Raw genomic sequence first — 21,917 nt, 5'->3', positions numbered from 1 at the left:
ATGCTGCCAGTTTTCTTTTATTTTTATTATGTTTTTAGAACTGAGAATTGGTGTGACTAGAAATTCCAGCCAGAGATCAGCATTTCAGAGTCAGCTGCCTATTAAAAATCTGGATGTTCTCAGAAACCTAGTGATAGAGCTTCTTATTCTGTAGCTCAGAGTAGGGAAGAGGTGTGCCCAAGGCCTCAGGCTGGGACTGTGGGCTCCTGACTCTCCACTCCCTGTACAGTGCCCTTTCCTCTCAGTAAGTGTTTTTTAGCCTGTAGTCTGGTTCAAAGATGAACCCCCAGGTACTGGACCAGGTCCTGTGAAGCAGCTGAAATGGTGCACACCGTTTTGTTTGTATGTGCTTTTGTACTCATTTGTAAAGAGAATCTATACCTTCCATCTAATTCTTACAGAGATCAGTGACCCAGAAAAGTATAAGTCCACTGTACTTGATTAATACTGTCGTTTAAAAACTACCAGAGTAAGTTAAATCTTGTACTACCTCATATCTACATCAGATGCTTCTTGGGAAATTCTTTAGTTAAGATTAATCCATAATGGTGCATCTTTCAGATAGTTAGGCATAGTTGAAGCACCCACCAACCGACACATCTTACTGTCAGTTTAGAAAAACTTGGTAAGCTCTCACACATTAAAATCACTTTTGTGATTCAAAAGCAACAAACAACACAGGGCTAATTAGGTATTATTTTTCCTTGTAGCCATTGCAGTAAAGGCAGAGAGGGCTGGGATCTTTACGGAGAGAGCCTGAAAGCACAGAGGCTAACTTAACAGAGATTTATTTTTCACACACACCACCATCCCATGTTGGTGTTCAGTGACCTTTTTATATGGCATTTCAGGAACTCATTCTCCTTTTCTCTTGGGGTTCTACCAGTGTCTTGGGTCTTGGAGTACTTTACTTCTAGCCAGAAGACAGGAAAAGAGGGAGAATTGAGGACAGGGTAAAAAGTATTTATGGAAGTTGAGTTCCTAATTTCTGCCCATGTCCCACTGGCCAGAAATAAGTAATTTGGCACCATCATCATTGATACATGGGCAGTGGTGGTGGTGCTTCCTAGAAACACTCTACTTTAATGAAGAGGAGCACAAATCTTCTTGGTTGGGCAGTTGCTACTCTCTGCCAGAGTGAGTGTTTTAAGGATGCTCAGTCTCAGAGATGGATGAAGTGTCTGAGATGGAACTTTCAGACCATCCATGATGTCTGCATGTGGATTACAATCTTCACTTACCTGACACCTTAGGAATTAAGGTGATCCTCAGAAACTTGAAGTCAGGATTGATTGAAATACAGTGTAGTTAAGATAGGAAAATTGCAATTTTCAGGTAACTGGAGATTTTGTTTCGTTTTACATTTTAAGGAGTGATGACACAGAGCGTAAGGACCCAGTCTTGATTTTGAGCTGGTTTACATTATAATGGAAATTGTATAATTATAGCAAAGAAAACTCTTTCCATTTTTGCAAAACTATTGCTACAAGTTTAGCTTTGTTATTGCATGTTTGCTCTAAAAAATGTTTTTGTGCTTGGCAGAAATTACAACAACACATACCTTTACTCTATGGTTTTTATTTTCTATTTGTGTTATTTAGTTGCATCTTAATTATTTTTGCTTATTTTATGCAAACTTCTCTCCTCAAATTATCTTATGATTTTTATTCTGGAATTTGGTTTGGCTATGGTATGAAATTACCATGAATTCGTTTCTCAGACTTTTTCATTAAGATGCTTTTAAAAAGTTTTTTTAAATGTTTTATTTATTCTTGAGAGAAAGAGAGACAGAGCATGAATGAGGGAAGGGCAGAGCAAGAGAGGGACACAGAACCAGAAGCAGACTCCAGGCTCTGAGCTGTCAGCACAGAGCCCGACCTGGGGCCCGAACTCATGAGCCGTGAGATCATGACCTGAGCTGAAGTCGGACACTCAACTGACTGAGCCACCCAGGTGCCCCTCATTAAGATGCTTTTGATACATATGGATCAGGATTAGTGACATGTGAAGTGTTTTTCTTCTACCCCTTACTATGGAGGAACTCTGACAAGTGACTTACTGTCCATTTTTTCATCTGTGAAATTTTATTAGTCCAGCGTGTACTCCCAAAAATCTTGGAAGTAACATTGAGGGCTAAAGAAGCTTTCTTTGGAGGTTGAATTCCTTATGTGATTCACCCAGTGGTATGCTGGAACTGGATTGGACTGGTCCATGAAAGTCAAAATTGGAAACTTGTTCTAACAGCTGACGTTACAAATTAAATATATAAATTGACGCCTGGGTGCTCAGTCACTTGTGTCTGACTTCAACTCAGGCCATGATCTCATGGCTCACAGGTTTGAGCCCTGCATTAGCCTCTGTGCTGATAGCTCAGAGCCTGGAACCTGCTTCAGATTCTATGTCTCCCTCTGTCTCTGCCCCTTCCCTGCTCATGCTTTGTCTCTCTCTCTAAAAACAAAAACAAAAACAAAAACAAAAACAAAAACAAAGAAACAAAAAAACAAACCTCAAACATTAAAAAAAGTTAAAAAAGAAACATTGTATTAAAACTCATAATTTCCTATTTTTTTGTTACATTTTATTGTTATCTGTAAAATGAACACAGATAACAGTATTCTTGATGTTATTACATGTAGTTGGTCCATATGGTATAAATACTGTACAATAGGGTATTATTGTGCCTCTCTTCCCAACTTTGCATTCAGTGACACCACTTAGGTAATTTGAAGTTGGCCATGGTGGGTGCTGGTTGTTAAATAAATATTTACCAGTAGCCAACTGGACTCACCACACAGAGGTTTGATTCTCCATAGCATGATATTGAGGCTTGAAAAAGAGAAGTAGTTAGGCATTTATCCAAGGGATACAGGTGTGCTGTTTCGAAGGGACACATGCACCCCAATGTTTATAGCAGCACTATCAACAATAGCCAACGTATAGAAAGAGCCCAAATGTCCATCGATGGATGAATGGCTAAAGAAGGTGTGGTATGTATATACAATGGAGTATTACTCGGCAATCAAAAAGAATGAACTCTTGCCATTTGCAACTATGTGGATGGAACTGGAGGGTATTATACTAAGTGAAATTAGTCAGAGAAAGACAAAAGTCATATGACTTCACTCATATGAGGACTTTAAGAGACAAAACAGATGAACATAAGGGAAGGGAAACAAAAATAATATATAAAAACAGGGGAACAAAACAGAAGAGACTCATAAATATGGAGAACAAAATGAGAGTTACTGGAGGGGTGTGGGAGGGGGATGGGCTAAATGGGTAAGGGACACTAAGGAATCTACTCCTGAAATCATTGTTGCAGTATATGCTAACTAATTTGGATGTAAATTTTAAAAAATAAAAAATTAAGAAAAAAAAAAGAGAGAAGTAGTGCCAGGGACATTGTAGGTAATAAAGGAAAGCTGCTTTTTAAAATGTAATATAATATAATGTAATAAAATATAATAAAATATAATAAAATATAATAAAATATAATATAATATAATATAATATAATATAATATAAGTATAGTATAATTTTTTGTTTTTTTTTTAGGTTTATTTTTGAGAGAGAGAGAGAGGGAGGGAGAAAGGGAGAAGCAGAGAGAGAGGGAGACACAGAATCCGAAGCAGGCTCCAGGCTCTGACCTGTCAGCACAGAGCCTGATGCAGGGCTGGAACTCACGAACTGTGAGATTATGACGTGAGCTGAAGTTGGATGCTCAACTGACTGAGTCACCCAGGCGCCCCTTTTATTTTTATTTATTTAATTTTTTAAAAATGTGTTTTAAATTGTTTTTGAGAGAGAGAGAAAGAAAGAGAAAGAAGGAAGGAAGGAAGGAAGGAAGGAAGGAAAGAAAAGAAAGAAAGAAAGAAAAAGAAAGAAAGAGAGAAAGAAAGAAAGAAAGAAAGAAAGAAAGAAAGAAAGAAAGAAAAGAGAGAGAGTAGGAAGGGGCAGAGAGAGAGGGAGACACAGAAGGGAAGTTGCTTTTAAGGTCATTCCTTCAGAAAATTTCTGCCATTACCATGCAGCCTAAAAATGACCAGTATTGCTGGGTTATTTTAGACCAGGGCCTCCAAAAGGACACAGGCTTTCTTTCTGTCTCTATTCATAAGATGGGTTTGGTAATACTTGACTCTGTATCTTCCAAGGATATGTTAGGGAAAAAATGTCTTTGTGAGACCATTTTGAATAATTAGGAAGCACTAATTCAAATTCTTCTCAAATTGGAGGTTGAGAAGTAGTTTTGCACAAGTTTGCTGGTGTGTGCCAGTGATGACTTTGGGAAGAAAATATGCTGTATTCCAGAGCTGTAGTGGTGATTTTCCAGGGCTGGTTCCTAGACATGTGCACCGTGTTCCATGACCAAGTCTTCTTGGGCCACTGGCAAATAAGAACAATATAATGGGATATGGGCAAAGATTGCTTGTTTTATTATCCTGGGAAGGATTATCTTTTATTGTGGAATTCTGTTTTTCTGGCAATACTTACATTAATATGTTCTGTCTTTATGAGATGGTGATGATAGTAGACGGTAGTGGTGGAATGAGATTTAATTTTAATACCTTTCCTTGGAAAAGCTAGAAATCATGTTAGTTCTCTTCCCTAAAGCCAAGGTAGTTTTTTGTTTGTTTGCTTTTCATTTTTAATGTCTGTGGCCCAGTGGAATGTGAAGTCCTAGAGCTACTTCATATTGAATTTAAATGATTTTTCTGGAAGCAAATAAATCTTATGAAATTACTCCATAGGTGACTAGTATCAGTGGCATGGACATGTGTGAGCACTGTTGTTTTTTCCTCTCATTGGCTGCTTTCATAAAACTGTTTATAATTATTACTAAGAAAATCAAAGTATAAACTGAACAAATCTTATCTTTATGTCTTCTTCTGCCAAGGCAACTTTCAAAGTCTTTACAGAACTGTTCTTTGGAGAAGAGGCATAAAAAAAGTGAGCCTTCAAGGTTAAAATTGTGGTTATGTTGCTTGCTTTTTACCTGAAGTTATATTTGTCATATTCCAGAAGTTCTTGGGTCTGCATCTGGCTTTAACCATTTTTGTATCCTCTCTAACACTGTTGATATTAATGCCAATTTTAATTTCTTGGCATCATGAGTGTATAAACATATCACACACAGATGTGATTTTGAACAAGGACCGAAACTGTAAATTAGGAAGCAAGATATTCACAGGGTTTCATCACATCAGTTCACTCCAAAAAGTAACACAGTTGTACTGAAAAGGTTTTAAATTGCTCATTTCAAACCTACCTCAGTAGCAAAATGCCATGCATGCAGTGGATTTGCAACCACGTTAGTCATTTTCTTTCCTCCGTTTCCATGCTGTGTTTGTATTGGGAGCACAGAGAAATGTAATTTAGTAAATTATGATTTGATGGCTGGGCAACAGCCCCAGTGTTGAACAGTATTTGGACTATGATTACTTGCTGGCTTTGTCACAGTTGACATTAATTATTGATGGAAGTTTCAGAAATAGCGCATGTGCCAGGAGCTTTTCACTGGAACGCAGGCTCCAGGCAGGAGTGATGCTAAAGAGGGTGGGGGAAGAGGCACCTGTGGCTTGTTTATGTCTGTGCACAGCAAACCTGCACCCGGTGGGCTGTGTGGTACCTGTGTAAAGGTCATGGTGTAACGGAAGGATGAACCGTCAGGCTTATTTCTATCGTGTTCCTCCACAGGAATTGCACCGAAGAAGCCAACTTCAGCCGGAGCCAGCCAAGACGAAGGCTCTCCAGACTGTCATTGAAATGAAGGTAGGAGCTGTTCACATTTGTCAAAAACAGCTGTGCCTCCGGAGTTTGTTCTAACTTGATGGTGCCTAACATAAACACTTGAAATGAACCTTGTGTTTTTCTCTAGGCACCCTGGCGGGTGCTTTTCTTCTGGATCTTTTTGCTTTCTTGGGTACATTTAATTTATTGGCCCTTTAATTAGGATGCCTTTTCTGGGCAAAAGAATAAAGGACTCAAGTATCCCTTGGCTGAAAGGAGGGGTGGGTTCATTTCCAGAGCATGGCCAATGCTTTCAACCCTAGGGGAGGTTTTGTGTGTGCTTTAAAAGGAAATTTCTAAAGCTAGAATAATTTTTTTCCCCCTTTTCATTCACATTACAATGAAAAGATATCTTAAGAAACTAAGGTTTGGCAAAGAAGTTGACTTACATTCAATGAAGTCCTTAAATAATTAAAACTGTGCTATCAGGAAAATGTACTTTTCAAAGAATAGTACTTTCCCAGGACTCCAGTATTTTCTCCTAACCAAGTCTGGAAGTAATAATAACTTATTAAGTACTCATAACATAGCTGTGGAAGCATAGAGATATGCTATTTAAAAGAATTATAGATCCTCCTGGATGGATTTAGGACATTTAAAGAATAATGAAATAAATGATGATGGCTAAGCCATGATGTATGATTAAGAAACACATCTAAATGAAACCCGTTGCTTTGTCAGTATCTAGAAATGTAAATAAAGGTTTTTTACTTTCAGTGTTTGCCAGAGGGAAGCAAATAGTGTTTATCTTAAGAGTAAATAATTCTTGATTTAAATTGTTTCATGAAGAAAAACATAACAGTGATGTTTACAATCTGATAATTCCATACTTGAATTTAACACTTGAGAATTTGCTGGTCACCATTAGCCTACAAGAGAATTCCGAAACTTGCTGATAGGGTAATGATTTTTCTGTCTTTTATAGTGTATGATTTTGAATTGTCTGCCAAAAAATCCCTAAGTCCTGGAGAAAAAGAAATTAACACCAGCTATTGAATTTTTGGCATGTACAGTTCTGACTTAGGATTTTTTTTAAGGTGTTTTCTTTTTTCTTTCTTTCTTTCTTTCTTTCTTTCTTTCTTTCTTTCTTTCTTTCTTTCTGTCAATGACAATGTCTTCAAGTGAATTTTTGTGGAAATAATGTAGAACATTTGCTTTAAAACTGTATGTCCCCTGAGTGGGGTTACATGCGTCAAGGCACTCATAATGCATTTGCAGCAAATTGGTTTGAAAAATATCATCAAAGGAACCAAATGCCAATAAGAATGAACAATACTTGCTAATCTTGGCTCATCAATTCAGTTTGAATTTATGTAATTTGAACTTGTTTTGAAAAGAAACTTATCATTCTACACTTGTGGGGGAGTGTTTCATAACTGAGATTTCTTCCTCACTTTACATTGGAACCAAACCTGAAATTTGGTTAGGGCTTTTTCTTTGTTTCTCTCTCTCTCTCTCTCTCTCTCTCTCTTTTTTTTTTAAAGAAAAGAAAAAAGAGAAAATATTTTATTTTATTTTTTTGTAAAGAGTCACTCAATGTTTCTTCCACCCACCTGCATGCCTGCCATTCTGGTCTGTGGCACAGTTACTAATGGAAAAGAGGATGTATATAGAATGTATTTCCAAAGTATCTTTTCTTTTTAAAAAGTGAATTCCAGGAATCTTTAGAAAAATCAGGAATGACATCTCTCCCAGTGCATTGGGCATTATCTTTGTAAAGGTCTCTATTCAGACAATTAATACTTTTTGGTGACTTTTAGAAGTAGAAAATCTGTTTAATTTCTACTATTTCTCATATCATATGTTTTATTTGAAAACAGTAAAATAGTAAATAAATACACCCATTTATGCTATCTATATGGGAAGCCATAAAAACATGATTTTTAGGGCAAATCCACATTCATATATTATCAGTAAATTGAGTGTGGAGTTTTTCTTTTATGGATGCCCATGATGCTGGCTTATAAAACACATTTTTAGGACAAATGATGATCAATACACTTGTCAGGGAATTGAGCCAGGCGTTTTTCTGTTGTTGTTGTTGTTGTTGTTGTTGTTGTTGTTGTTTTGGATGTGTATTAATTTACCAAGCACTGCCTTCTGTTTTGTCAGTGAAGTCTGGGTCCCATTAGCATCTATACTTACCATACATAAATTGAGTTATGGAGGCAGATGGTAGAGGGTCATCTTTTCAGCCATGTGTGTATCTTGTGACAGAGGCTGTGATCTCATCTGATTTTCTATATTACATCCCTGTGAAATTGGACGGAATATTAGAAACCCATATTTTACAAGCCTTAGGGTTGACTATCAAATATAACTGACCCTTAAACCTGGTGGGTGGAACTCGAGACGCCATTGTGTTTGAACTTAAACACCTTTGGGTAAATACTGGTGTCATCTAGTGCCTTCTCAAAATCTAAGGTTAAAAGGAACTTTCCTAGAGAAAATTTGACCTGTAGTTTCAGGGAGATGACATGAATTAAGGGCTAATAAATTACCTCTACTAGTCCCTTGCTTCTTAGAGAAACTGAGGGTGAACTTCTGACCCCTCATTTTTTCCACACATACACTTTGCATCAACTTAAAGTTGTTTGTAGTGAAAATTTGTGAAACCTTGCCCTAATTCAAGCAGTTTTAGAAGTAGGGTCTGGTAGTTCTAGGAGATCTGTACGTGCCCCTCTGGACTTGTACAATTGTGAAAATGTGTCTCTGTGGAGAAGCATTGAGGAGGGCAATCTGCCAGCATCAAAGAGGGAGTAATTCTCTTGCAGCCATCACATCTCCTGTAGCCAATTGAGCCAGGGGGAAAAAGTCACCTGAATGGAAATGAAAGGAAACAAAATGAATGAAGTTATTTGTGATTTATCTTCTTGCAGGGAGCTCCAAGTTTTAACTTTGATCCCGATTTGCTCTGGCAGGTATGTTTCAGGTTTGCACTAGAACACTGTGTGTGTTTCTCAGAGAAATTAGTTTTCTTCTAGATGGTGCTGTTCTCCTCCTTTTCTTACTTTTGTGTCTAAAGATTCTTTACTAAGCCTCTCTTCTCTGCTCTTAAGGAGAACTGTCAATAAAAATGGTAGTGAAAAGCTTTTTCCCTCCTTTTTTCCCTGTGCTGTTGATCCTTTGAAAGAATGTTTTAACCTGCTTTTATTATAAATTTGACATGACATAAAGATGATGTCCAAAAATTTCACTTTCTTACATTCATTCATAAAACTGTACCCAGTTTATTTTTAAGAAAATGAATTACAGTAATGAGAGTACTTGTCAGATAATCTTAAAATTGTTTTCTTTGTTAGCTAGAACTTCCAAGTGAATGAAAATCTAATTCAAAATGGCTAAAACCAAAAGAAAGTTTAGTGGCTCACTCAACTGGAGAAAAACAAGGTATTTCTTCAGGCATAGCTTGATCCAGGGACTCAAAAGATGTTAATGGATTCTAGTTTTTCTCATTCCATTTTGTAGTTTGGCTTCCTTCATGTAAATTCATTTTCAGACAGTCCCAGTCTGCCTGTCTGAGCAAGATGGCTATAGCAGCTCTAACAGTCACAAAAGGAAAGGGTAGGGAGAAAATTGTATTTTAAGAAAATGCAAAAAAAAAAAAAAAAAGAAACCAATCCCAGAATAATGATAATTACTGAGATGGAACATAAACTTCACTCTAAACTTAACCACCGAGGCTAAAAGGATAATACATAAAACCTTTTAGTTCTCATTTGCTTAATAAATTAAATGGCATTCATTCATCAAGAAAAACAAACGTTATACTTGCACTAACTTTGGCAGAATTTATCAGATGGGATCTAAATGAGTGACATTAAGGGATTTAGTAAAAGTTGCAGAAAATGTATTTGATCTCGTGAACTTGTTATCTAAAGTGGATTAAGAAGCTAGGGGCATAATATCACTGGATGACAGTATTTCTGTGGTAACTGAAGTGAGGATTGTGGGTATATAGCTTTCCAGTCACATGACCAGCCAGGTACTTGTATGTCATAAATGGTTCTTCTTCAGTAATATTTGTCCTCATCAGGCTTCTCTATGGGAGATGAATAGTGAGCAATTCAACCTTGAACTTGACCAAATTGCTGATTTGTAGTTGTACTGTTGATCAAAGATTATGACTTTGCATTCAGGTGCTAAACTCCAGTGGTGAGGTTGATCTTTTGGTATTTAAACTAAAGACCAAGACTTGTCTTTGTGCTTAGGCAGATGACTGCTGTTCTTCCGCATGGGGTGAAGCTGATCTGCAGTTGCATTAAATTTCTTTTAAAAGATACACTGGTATTTGGTCAAATTCTGCCAATTCAGTTCTGTGAGGCATGGAAGGGATGCACTGGAACATGGAGAATGTAAGAGCTACAGTGGCAACTTTTCCAAAGATCACACAGCTAGGAAAGGAGAGATTTCAAATTCAAACCTAGGCCATTGAATGCATCCCAGTTCCCAGTATGAACTTCATTTGAGTCCTGGGATCTAGTCAGGAACATCACTGCGTGGCCGAAACGTTTTCTTTGGCTCTAAGCTCCTTAGCTTTATTTCTTCTGTCTTTTGAACTCTTACCTGTTTGAGTCTAAACACTGCACTCTACTTAGAATGAGTTCTTCTCCCAAGATGAGTTGTTCATAGGAAATTTGTTTCAAGCCCAGTTTTTCTAGCCAGCCATTATGGTGGCTTTTAAACTTTAAAACTTTGCCCCACTCTGTGGCTGTTAAAAAGAATAAGAACAAAAATACCACTTTGCACCACTGGTGACAACCCACAGCCTGAATACCACTGATCACACATGGTGTAGGGCACCTGACATATAATAACCTGTGAGTAGGCATAATTAGCCCCATTTCACAGATGAGAAAGTTGTGCTTTAGGAAGGATAAGCAACCTGCTAAGGTCCTACATCTAGGCAGCTGGTAACTGAAATCTGAATATAGATTTTTCCTCCAGAGTTTCAATACTTTCTACTCCTTCATTCTGCTTTTGCTGAAGAGAGCCCATAGGTTCAACTGGTTTTTCTCTGAAAACGTACTTTGGAAATTATGCACTGGAGTTTGTATCATAGAACAGGTTGAGGCAGCTCATGGGAGCTGAAGAGGTCTCTGATATTTTTGGGGAGGTGTGATGTTGTGCTTTGTGCTACCAAGCAAGAGTCATCACTTTTTTCATCCCTCCAAATAGGGCTCCAAATATGTACCCTACAGCCAACATATGCCCTGTTTTCCCCCTTGAGTTTTAAGTCTTGCCCTGAAGTCTTTATAACAGTTGGAGCATAACTCATTCAAACTTGCAAAGCCCTGTGTTTTAGATTTGTGCTATCCATTTACGATACCAGAAATTATCCTTTAGCTTATTTCTTTTTCTTGAGAAATTTCTTCATCTTCTCATCTTTCAACTTAAAAAAAAACTTTGTCCCATTTAACTATTTTCCTTAAATAAGGGAAAAAAATGTGGGTTTTAAGTGATAGCCAGAAAAAGCAAAATGTCAAGTTAAATGTTAGCTCTGGATGATATATAGTTGTTATTTGGAAGCAAGGAAGACTTAAAAAAATGATGAGACTTCTTTCTTTTTTTTGCCCAAACTCTTCTTATGATGTGTTTGAATATTTGAGTTGCCAGTCAATAATTCCTGCTATGAACAGGTTTCATTTGTGTGAATTTAACTCCTGAAGTTGAATCACAGACACCTGTGTTTACTGAGTAGCTGTTTTGTGCACAGCACCATGGTGGACCTTTCAAAAAAAAATTGAACATTCATTAAAATTTTTTTAAAATTTATTTTTATTTTTAAATGTTTATTTTTGAGAGAGACAGAGAAAGAGTGAGCGCATAAGCAGGGGAGGGGCAGAGAGAGACACACACAGAATCTGAAACAGACTCCAGGCTCTGAGCTGTAAGTACAGTGCCCAATGTGTGGCTCGAACCCACAAACTGTGAGATCATGACCCCAGCTGAAGTTGGGTGCTCAACTGACTGAGCCACCTAGGCACCCCCAATTTATTTATTTATTTTTAAATGCCTATTTATTTGTTTATTTATTTATGTATTTATGAGAGAGAGAGAGAGAGAGAGAGAGAGAGGGAGACAGTGAGCGAGTGAGCAGGGGAGGGGCAGAGAGAGAGAGATAGAGAATCCGAAGCAGGCTCTAGGCTGTCAGTGCAGAGCTGGATGCGGGGCTTGAACTCACAAACCTAGAGATCATGACCTGAACTGAAGTCAGACACAACCGACTGAGCCACCCAGGTGCTCCTTAAATTTATTTTTTTAAAGTAATCTCTGCTTGCAACATGGGGCTTGAATTCACAGCTCTAAGATCAAGACTTGCCCATTCCACTGACTGAGGCAGGCAGGTGCAGGAACACTCAGTTTTTAAGAGGCTAATGGAAGGAAGTATATGAGATAGGATCTAAATAGTGACCTAAGAATGGCAAAATGTGCTGCAGGGGCTCAAAGGATATCAAATGAGAGAGGGGCAGGGAATGATTCCTGGAGGAGGTAGAATTTGAGGAGAGCCTTGAAAAGTTGGCATGATTTTAAAAAGGGGAAGGGTATGGTTTATAAACAATGGGGACTGTATGAGTAAAGGCAAGGAGACTGGAAAATATAAGAAGTATGTGGGGGAGAGCAAGTCATTCAGTTTGGTTGAAAGACTTGCAGTTTAAAAAAATAGAAGGTCAAATAAAACCATAAGAAAGTGGGAGAAAAGAAATAAAAAAAGCTGAAATGAATGAAATAGAAACCAAACATATACTGGAGGGGAACACCAAAGCCAAACACTGATTCTTTGAAGAGAGGAACAAAAATAACAAATCCTTGTTAGACTCATTGAGGAAAATAGCCAATATCATGATTGAAAGGGGGCATCACCATCAATCTTATTGACATTAAAAATATGAGAGGATTTTATTAACAACATTATGATAATCAAATAGAAATTTTAGGTAAGTTTTTGTAAAAACACAACTTGTCAAAACTGCCTGAGAAGAAATAGAATATCTGAGTAGTCCTGTACATTAAGGAAAAATGATTCTATATCTAAAATCTTACCACACACACACACACACACACACACACGCACGCAAAGCAATGCCCAAATCCAAAAACCAAACCAAACATAAAAACCTTCAAGCCCAGATGGCTTCTTCAGTGAATGTTACTAAACATTTGAGATTTGAAGAAAAAATTATATTAGTCATACAGAAACTATTCCAGAGACTAGAAGAAGAGGGAACATTTCCTATCTTATTTTATGAGGCCACTGTAACCTTGATATCAGTACCCAACAAAGTCACTACATAAAATTGCAAGCAGTCTCTTTCGTAAACGTGGATTTAAAATATCCTACTGAACTGAACACAGTGACAGTTAAAGGACCTGACCAAGTTGTGCTTATTCCAAGAATGCAAGGTTGGACAAATATTTGGATATCAGTCAATGGTATTTAATTTTCTTGAATGTTTATTTATTTTGAGAGGGAGAGAGAAAAAAAAAAAGAGAAAGAGAGAATCCCAAGCAGGCTCCACACTGTCAGTGCAGAGCCTGTCATGGGGCTTGATCTCGCAAGGGAGATCTCTCTGTGAGATCATGACCTGAGCTGAAAGCAAGAGTTAGACACGTAACCAACTGAGCCACACAGGTGCCCCATTTAATGTTATTTACTACATTAATAGGATAAAGGAGAAAAATAAATGTAATTTCAATAAATGCAGAGAAATCATTTGATAAATGCAACATCCACCATATAAAAAAAAGTTGTTTTTTATCAAACTCAGGTTAGAAGGAGAGGATTTTCTTAATTTAATAAGAAATAGCTGTTAGAAAACTATGATCAACATCATACCTAATGATAAAATGTTGAAAGCTTTCCTTATGATATAAAAAATAAGACAAAATGCCTGTTACTGTCACTTCTATTCCATAATGTTATGGACATCCTAAGTATAAGAATTATAAAGGAAGAAATAAAACTACTTTTATTCACAGGCACCGTAATTGTGTGTGTAAGAAATCTCAATGAATTCATATATAAACAATTAGATTAGTAAATGAACTTAGCTAGGTAGCTAGTCAGTATTTAAAAATGAATCATATTTCTACATGCCAATGACAAACATTTACGCAAGGAAAATTTGAAAACAATATTATTTATGATGGTATTAAAAAACCCAAAATATCTAGGAGCAGATCTAACAATGGTAGTATAAGACTCAACGTAAACAGAAGATTCAAAACATAATTAGATGTGGAATAACAAAAAACTTGAACAAGTGAAATAGCTATCAACAATGGAGTGGATAAATAGTGAAATATTCATGCAATGAAATGTTATATGGCGATGAGAAGTACCAAGCTATTGCTTCATATAACAGCATAATTCAGTACCCCCAAAACAGTGTTGAAAGAAGCCAGACACAAAAGAACACATACAATGTAATTCTGTTTATGTGCATGTGTTCCAAAAATAGAAATAATGAATAGTGTTAGATACCTGGATAGTGGATAGTGGAGTGATGGGGTTTGGAGACTGGGAGGGGGCATGAAGGAAGTTTCTAGAGTACAGGGAGTATTCTATTCCATGATCTGGTTTGCATGTGCCCAGGTGTGTTTACTTTGGCATAATTCATCATGCGAAAATTATGATTTGGCTACTTTCTTATGTGTAATACACTTTAATTCAAAGTTCATTTAAAAAATAAAAGAAGAAGGGGCACCTGGGTGGCTCAGTTGGTTAAGCCTCTGACTCTTGGTTTCAGCTCAGGTCATTTTCTCATTGTAGTGGGATCTGGCTCCGGAGTCAAGTTCTGCTCTATAAGCTCAGAGCCTGCTTAGGATTCTCTCTCTCCCCCTCTCTCTGCTCCTCTCCTGTTCACACGCACGTGTGCACTGTCTCTCTCTCTCTCTCTCTCAAAACAAATAAATAAACTTAAAAAAAATAAAAGGAAGAAAAAGTCACCGATAAAAAGACAAATAATCTTTTAAAAATTGAGCAAAGGATTTGAATAGACGTTTTTCCAGTGAACACATACAAGTGGGCAATAAGGACACAAAAAGATGTTCCAACAGGAAATGCAAATCAAACCCTCCATTAGATACAACTGATTCCCCATTAGTATGGCTAAAAAAAAAAAAAAGACAGATAGTAACAAGTGTTGGGGAGGATGTGGAAAAATCATACTCTCATATATTGATGGTGGGAGTGTAAAATGGTTCAGTCCATTTTGGAAAACAATTTGGCAGTTCCTTAAAGTGTTAAATGTAGTTGCTGTGTGACTCAGTAGTCCTCCTTGGGGTACACCCAACCAAACTGAAAACATATGTAAAAACCTGGACTGTACACCGGTGCTCATATGCCATTATTAATAATAACCAAAATGCTAAAAAGAAATCCAAGTATCCATTATCCTATGTGAGTAAACAAATTTTGGTAAACACATAGAGTGGAATATTATTTGTCCATGAAAAGAAATGAAATACTGATACATGCTGTAACCTGGGTGAACCTTGAAAATATAATGCTAAATGAAAGAAGCTGGTGCAAAAAGCCACTTATTATGTGATTCCATTTATATGAAATGTCTAATATAGGTATATCTATAGATATAGTAAGTAGACTAGTTGCTGTTAGGAGATGGGGGAGAGGAGAAAAAGGAGTGACTGCCAGTGGGTACAGGGCTTTTGGTGGTAAAAATACTGTGGAATAAAGTGTGCACTGGATTGCATACTTTAAAGGGGTAAATTTTATGGCACATGTGTATATCAATAAAACTATTATTCAAAAATAAAGATATTTCAAAGGAAAGGATCAATAACTTTGATTACTTAAAAATTAAAAATATAAACAGAACTATACAGTAACCTATCAGATGTATTTCTAAGGTTTATAGTAGTTGGAGACTTAATATTCTTACTATATAAAGAAGATGTATTCTCAATGTAATGTAGAGTAAAAGCTTGAGGAAAAAAATGTCAAAATGTTGACACTAATTCTGGATGAGGTGATTGTAAAGGATGTTTTCCTCTCCCCCCCCCTAAATTTTTATGTTTGCAATAATTTGTATTCATTACATAGGAATGATTAGGAATTATTATTTAGGAAAAACAATGGTAAGTTCATTTTTAAAAAGCTTAAAGCTGCACAATTTATTCTATCCTGGTTTTCTTTTGTTGAACTGAGAAGATTCCAAAGAGGAAAAGCTTAGATTATTTATGGAAATTGATAATCTGGCTCTCCTGCTTACTGTTTCTCTGGGCTCCAGCTTTCCCATCTGTGAAATGGAACCTTGATACCAGCCTGCATAGGGTCATGGAGAATGTTAAAAATGAATGAAGGTGTGGGAAAATCCTGGTATATAATAAATGCTCAAAGAATTCTTTGCTTCTCTATCCCTTCCCTTTTAGACTGAAAATTGTGTTTTACCTATAAAAAAGAGGTGGTACATTTGAATAAGGACAGACAAGAAATTTAACAAGATTACTTCAGGCAGAATCTTAGCTTAGAATACACACACAGCTGGTGTGTGGAAAGACTTTAAAAGCATCTTTGAGAGGAGAAACCAGTGGAGGAAAAAAATAGCAACTCTCAGTAGGCCTGTGGTGTAATAAATGACCTAGGGACCTGGCTTTCTGGCTATTGGGCCTTTGGCAAGTCACTTGTCTTTTCTGGCTCTTATTATTCTCATTTGGCAATGTAGAGATTGGACCAAGAGTCCTGACTTTAAAAATTCTACCAAGTTTTGAGGCTTGGTGACTGGCAATTTGGAGTCTCAAAGGGCCTGCCTGGAGAGTCTGAATTGACATGACATTCTTGCAAAATTTAAATCTTTGCTTTGTTTGTTCCATCTTGGCCAGCCCTGCCCAGCCCAGTAACCCCTGTACTCTCTCCCTTGTTGGTGCTCAGGTTCCCAGCCTATTGTTTATTTAGGGATTGCGATTTCCTAACTGGCGTGCACCTCAGCCAGCAGGGTTGAAAAGTCAACCACAGGCCTCATGTGAACTTCCCCTTTCAAGTTTCAGTAATGACAGTGTACCGGCCGTCACATGCCTCATCCCTAAGGCATGGTCTAGTTTCCACATCCATCAGGCCGTGCTGGTAACTTGGGGTGGCCTGAATTCCTCTGCCGCAGCCTGTTGCTTTTTCCATGAGATAAACTGGTTGAACATAGAAGGATTTGTGGTATGTTTTGAGATCCTAAGACTTCAACCAGGGCTGTTGAAGGCATTGCAGGGATGGTTTAAAAGGAGTGGGAAGAGCAAATACATGTTGCTAGAGGCCAGTGAAGAGAGCTTTCTCACCCAATCTTTTCCTAAAGAGCATTGGAAGAGAATAGATGTTTCAGATGTCCATCTTTTCAATACTCCTTGAAATGCAATCACTGTTTTACAAAGTAGTATTTCACTGGATCTCTGGGAATTCAAACTCTTTGTATTTATATGTATGTGGAAGATGACTTTGATCCAGGCTTAGGGAGGGTTGGGCTGCACACACCGAGGGGCTACCCTGTCATCTGGAAGCACTTTCTGAAATTTCTTCCTCCCTGTCTTCTCTCCCAAATCTTTTCACTGTTTTCTTTTGACCTTGCCCTGTGATCTTTGAAGGCTAATCTTACTGTGTGGAAGAAAGGATCAAAATAGCCCAGCTTCTAGGTGGCAAACCTTCTCTGAGGTTAGTTTTCCTGAGATTTTCCTGGGGACAGTGAGGTCTCACTGTGTGGCTTCTTCTCTTCTATATGTGGAGGGAACCATTCCAGTTTATTAAAGGTGTTTTTAAAATGATTGAAGAAGACAATTTAGGTGATACAAACAAATTTTATCTAGGACTTTTTGAAGCAGTCTCCATTTGGAGTACTGGAAAATGGTGTGGAAGTCAGGAAAGTTTTATAGGATAAAGAATTAAGAACAAGAAAGAGAAAAATTTAAAAAAAGAGATGATTGCCTGGGGTCACGTAGTCAAACTTGTTTGAGTTGAGAAGGAACAAGGAAATTAGAACTCAGAATTGGCTTGTCATTTGGGGATTGGCTGACTAGATATACTACATTTCTGGTCAAGGGGAGCATTTACAGGGACATGAAAGTTATCTAAGTATTGGTTTGCCGACAAGCAAACCCAAGCAGAAGTAGAGCCATCTTGGGCCTAGAAAGTTATTTCAACAAAGGGAAAATCTTAGGCAAGTTATTTACCTTCTGTAGGTCTTCCAACCTATAAAGTGGATAAAATAAGTACTTAATTCATGAGGTTATAGGGAAGATTAAATGAGATTTTCTAGCACAGTGTTTGCCTTAGTAATCCATACACATTAGCTGTTGTTGTTATTAACTGCATTTTTAATGCTGGAATAGAGAAACTTCGCTTCTGTTCTATATTATTCTTTTCTATAAATTCAGATAATGCAAATATACATATATCTTCAACATAAATGGGGTAGAAAACATAGGTCTAAAAAAGAAATCTTTTGATATGGCTTTGTTCCCCACATGAGGAGCTTACAAATAAATACAGAGTTTTGTGTCACCTCCATCCTGAAAGGGAATGTCCTTGGGTGACACCAAGTCATTGATAGTTTTTATTCACTCCCTAGATGAATCTGATGCACCTAGTCCACAGATTGGCACTGGGGAGCCTCTACATTAGTGTATGTCATAGGCACATGGAAATGATTTTGGATTAACCAATGCTCTCTTCCATGCATTGGGAATGTAGAAAGCTATCAGTATTAATTGAAGCAACTTTCTTTGAAGGGCCGATAGCCAAGAGGCACAGGTGCAACTATAGTGGTTAAAATTGAAATACTTCTGTGGTTATCTCAAATCCCCAGAGTACCCTCCCCCACTCCAGCAACTAAAAAGTTAACCCCTGGCCTTTCAGAAACTTCCCCAGACCTGCTTCCATTGTTCTAGGTGGTGTCTGTTCTGGTTGGTTCTCCTCCTATGCTATACTGGTTGTTCAGTGACATAGCAATCACCATGATTCTATGGGATTTAAAGTCTCCTCAAAACTTTTTTGACTCTTTCTTTCTTGACACCTAACTCTCTTATTTTCTGTGACTTTTCTATGACTTCCATCAATTTTACACTTCTTTTTGGTGATTCCTGTACTGTTTTCTGTTTCCTCAATTCTTAACCCTGTCTAAGAATTCTTTCACCACTAGGCTGATGATCTGTCATGTCTACTGTCTCAACTCCCATTTGGCTTATAGTTTTATTAACTTCCCAAAGGCTGTCTTGTTGGTGTCTTTTTACCAGCTTATAAATGACTCCCAATCAGACCCAAGTACAAACTCCTTGCTTGATTCTCAAGAGTGCTTATCATTAAGCCCGTCCTTCTTTTCTTTTCTAACTCCTCTGCAGAAAAAATTATCTGTACTTCTTCTTTTTTTTTTTTTGTGATCTGTACTTCTTAATTAGTCCTGTCTTCTTATTCCTCCTTCATACATAATTCATACTTGTTATTTTGTTCTTTCAATTTATATTAATTAAATATTATGTGCTGGACACCATGCTGAGTACTCTTTACTTTGCATGTGTTATTATTTTTGGCCAGAAAGAATTTCATCCTCTCTATGATAATCTTACTCTTATCCATCTCCAGACCCTATATTAGGGGATTTTCTGGAGATTTGTTGACTCTGCTATGGTGGTCTTACCCATTTCTGACCTCTCTCTGTAGATTTGTAGAATATTATATCTAACTGTATTTTGGTATTCTCTTTCATGCTATAACTTTTGTGTTATACTCTTCTAGTTGCAAGTGGCTGAAACCCTGCTATTGTATTTTGGAATTCTGGGGATTGGATGGTTAAGATATAGCTCTATCTAGCTGTTCAAATGATGTTATAAGGGCCCAGTCATTTAGGCAGATTCTTAATCATGGTATCAAAGAAGGCCATAACCAGCCACAGGCTGATATTTTCCTTATCATTCATAATCTCAGAAAAGGAGAAACATAAACTCAGAAAAGGAGAGGCCCCTGAAGTTATGTCAGTTCCCTAAAAGAACTCTGATTGGCCTTGATGGCATAATGAGTTTACCCCAGGTCAATCAGCATCCAGAGAATCCATGGTACTTGCCACTGAGCAGGGTCACACATGAAAACCCCACTGAAACCACAGGGAGTTGGGGAGATGTAGTTCCTAAAAGGAAAAGAAGCTGAGTAGACAATTAAAAAGTAATTGATAAATGCTACAGCTAGAAATGGGAAGAAGGTAATCTTTGTAGAGCACCTACTGTGTGTTAGCTATAATTCTGGGAGATATACATGTTGTCACTCATGTAATTCTTATAACAGCCTTGTGTTATGGGATTAGTAAGGTTAGAAATATGCTCACAAAGTTAAATGGGGTGGACTAAAAGCGGAAGCTACTGTCTTCTACATGTGTACCTCACAAAACTGGGGAATGGGTGGGGACTTATTGTACTGTTATTGGCTTATGATAATGATGACAAACTTTTACTCTCATGGGGAAGGTTCCATGATAGGTACTTTGCATGCATTATAGATCACTTGGAATTTTCATGACATGCTCTTGAGCATGGTCTTATTTCAAAGAGGCTCAGTATCTTGACCGAAGGCATAAAAATCAGGATTTACATCCAGGTTTGTGACTGTCTAAGGGTCAGGAGGATTTTTTTAATGTTTATTTATTTTGAGAGAGAGAGAGAGAGAGAGAGAGAGAGAGAGAGAGAGAGCAAGCACACACATGAGGGGGAGAGGGGCAGAAAGAGAGGGAGAGAGAGAGAGCATCCCAAGCAGGCTCCATGCTGTCAATGCAGAGCCCAGTGCTGGGGCTGGATCTCAACGCTTAACCAACTGCCACCCAGGTGCCCCCCAGGAGGATTGTTTTATTTTCAGCTCTTTTTTTTTTCAGACTTGAGTCTCATAACAACAACAACAACATCAACAAATTCATACATGCAGACCAAAACCTCATTGGTTGCATTGTGTCCAGAAAGAAACACCGGATACACATCTTCTGCCCATGGGTCATTAGCAATGTGCACAGAGACAGAACAACAGAAAGGATGCATTCTTTCTGGGACATGGGCTTCATGAAGAATGAGTCAGAAGTAGGCAAATGAGGCCATGGAAAGAAACATTGTAGCACCCTAATTACTTGGAACTTGACTTGATTCTGTGCTTGTACATTTTGCTATAAAGAATTAGGTACCACCTGAACAAGCAGACAAACACAAAAAACAATACTATCACAAAAAACAGCATGTCCCCTGTCATCTTCTCGTCTAGGTCACCATCTTTTTACAGTTTGATAAGGCTTAAGAAGGTGAGTTACTGTTTTTTTTGTTTTTAGTTTTTCCTTTAACATGCTGTAGGCCGAAGTTGACTTCTTTCTGGAGTGCTTGACTTGGGCTCACAAAACTGTGGCTAATCCCACACAGTAAATGCTTCCAAAGTCAGGGCGTTCCTCAGATAGCCTAAGACCAAGGGCCGTTCAGTTATGTTTGCAACTACAACTAGATGAGTTTTATAAGTTAAGCCTTCAGGAGCCTCTGTGGCATCCAGTAATAATAGTCTAGAATTTTATTCTAAATAAAGTATAATATAATTAGGTTGGGACACTTCCTGAACATTAGATCACATCTTCTTCCTTAAACCAAATTGGCCCTAAGTTTGTTGATCAATGTCTGCAGACCGATATGTGATCACGGTGAGTTCCATGCTCTATAAAAACTGTCTGTATTTTCTTTCTTGGCCTCATATTAAAATAAAACCAGTAACTCTTACTGTATGTGTAAGGAAGGCACATTGTGACACTTAGCAATAACATAATTATTACTTTGTGTGACTAAATGATATTGCTTTTTTTATGTTCTGCCCACTCATCATTTCAGTGTTCACTGTTCCTGGAGAGGACTTGAAATCTTTTTCTTGCGTTTAAGGGGAACATACTGTTTGACAAATACAAAAGGATAATAAAGGCTTCTGGACTGGCAAAGATGCTCCAGAAAGTTTACTCCCAGGGTTGGTTTATACTTAGGCCAAGTTGGATAGCTCTTGAGAGTAGATTAATATTTTTCTAAATGTTAGCTTATAAAGTTGTCTTGGTCTCTTCCACATTGGACACAAGTCTTGCCCCTTGTGTATGCTGGACATTTGTAGTCATTTAAAACCCAAATCACCT

The 21,917-nt window shown here is 37.6% G+C and overlaps 1 protein-coding gene across 1 annotated transcript in view; it reads left to right on the top strand.

Annotated features, from left to right (window-relative positions):
• ERC2 (ELKS/RAB6-interacting/CAST family member 2) overlaps positions 1–21,917 on the top strand; it is a 723,468-nt gene that overhangs the window by 248,422 nt on the left and 453,129 nt on the right. The window contains exon 3 of the mRNA XM_047097449.1: positions 5,695–5,769. Coding sequence (XP_046953405.1) covers positions 5,695–5,769 — 75 coding nt within the window. The remainder of the gene's footprint in view (positions 1–5,694; positions 5,770–21,917) is intronic.

This window comes from Lynx rufus, unplaced genomic scaffold (assembly GCF_022079265.1).
Source record: "Lynx rufus isolate CCGP_SWC_20201006 ecotype Redwood Valley unplaced genomic scaffold, mLynRuf1.p SCAF_4, whole genome shotgun sequence".
Classification (NCBI taxonomy): domain Eukaryota; kingdom Metazoa; phylum Chordata; class Mammalia; order Carnivora; family Felidae; genus Lynx; species Lynx rufus.
Note: the sequence above shows the minus strand (reverse complement) of the source record. Positions and strands in the feature narration are given on the sequence as shown.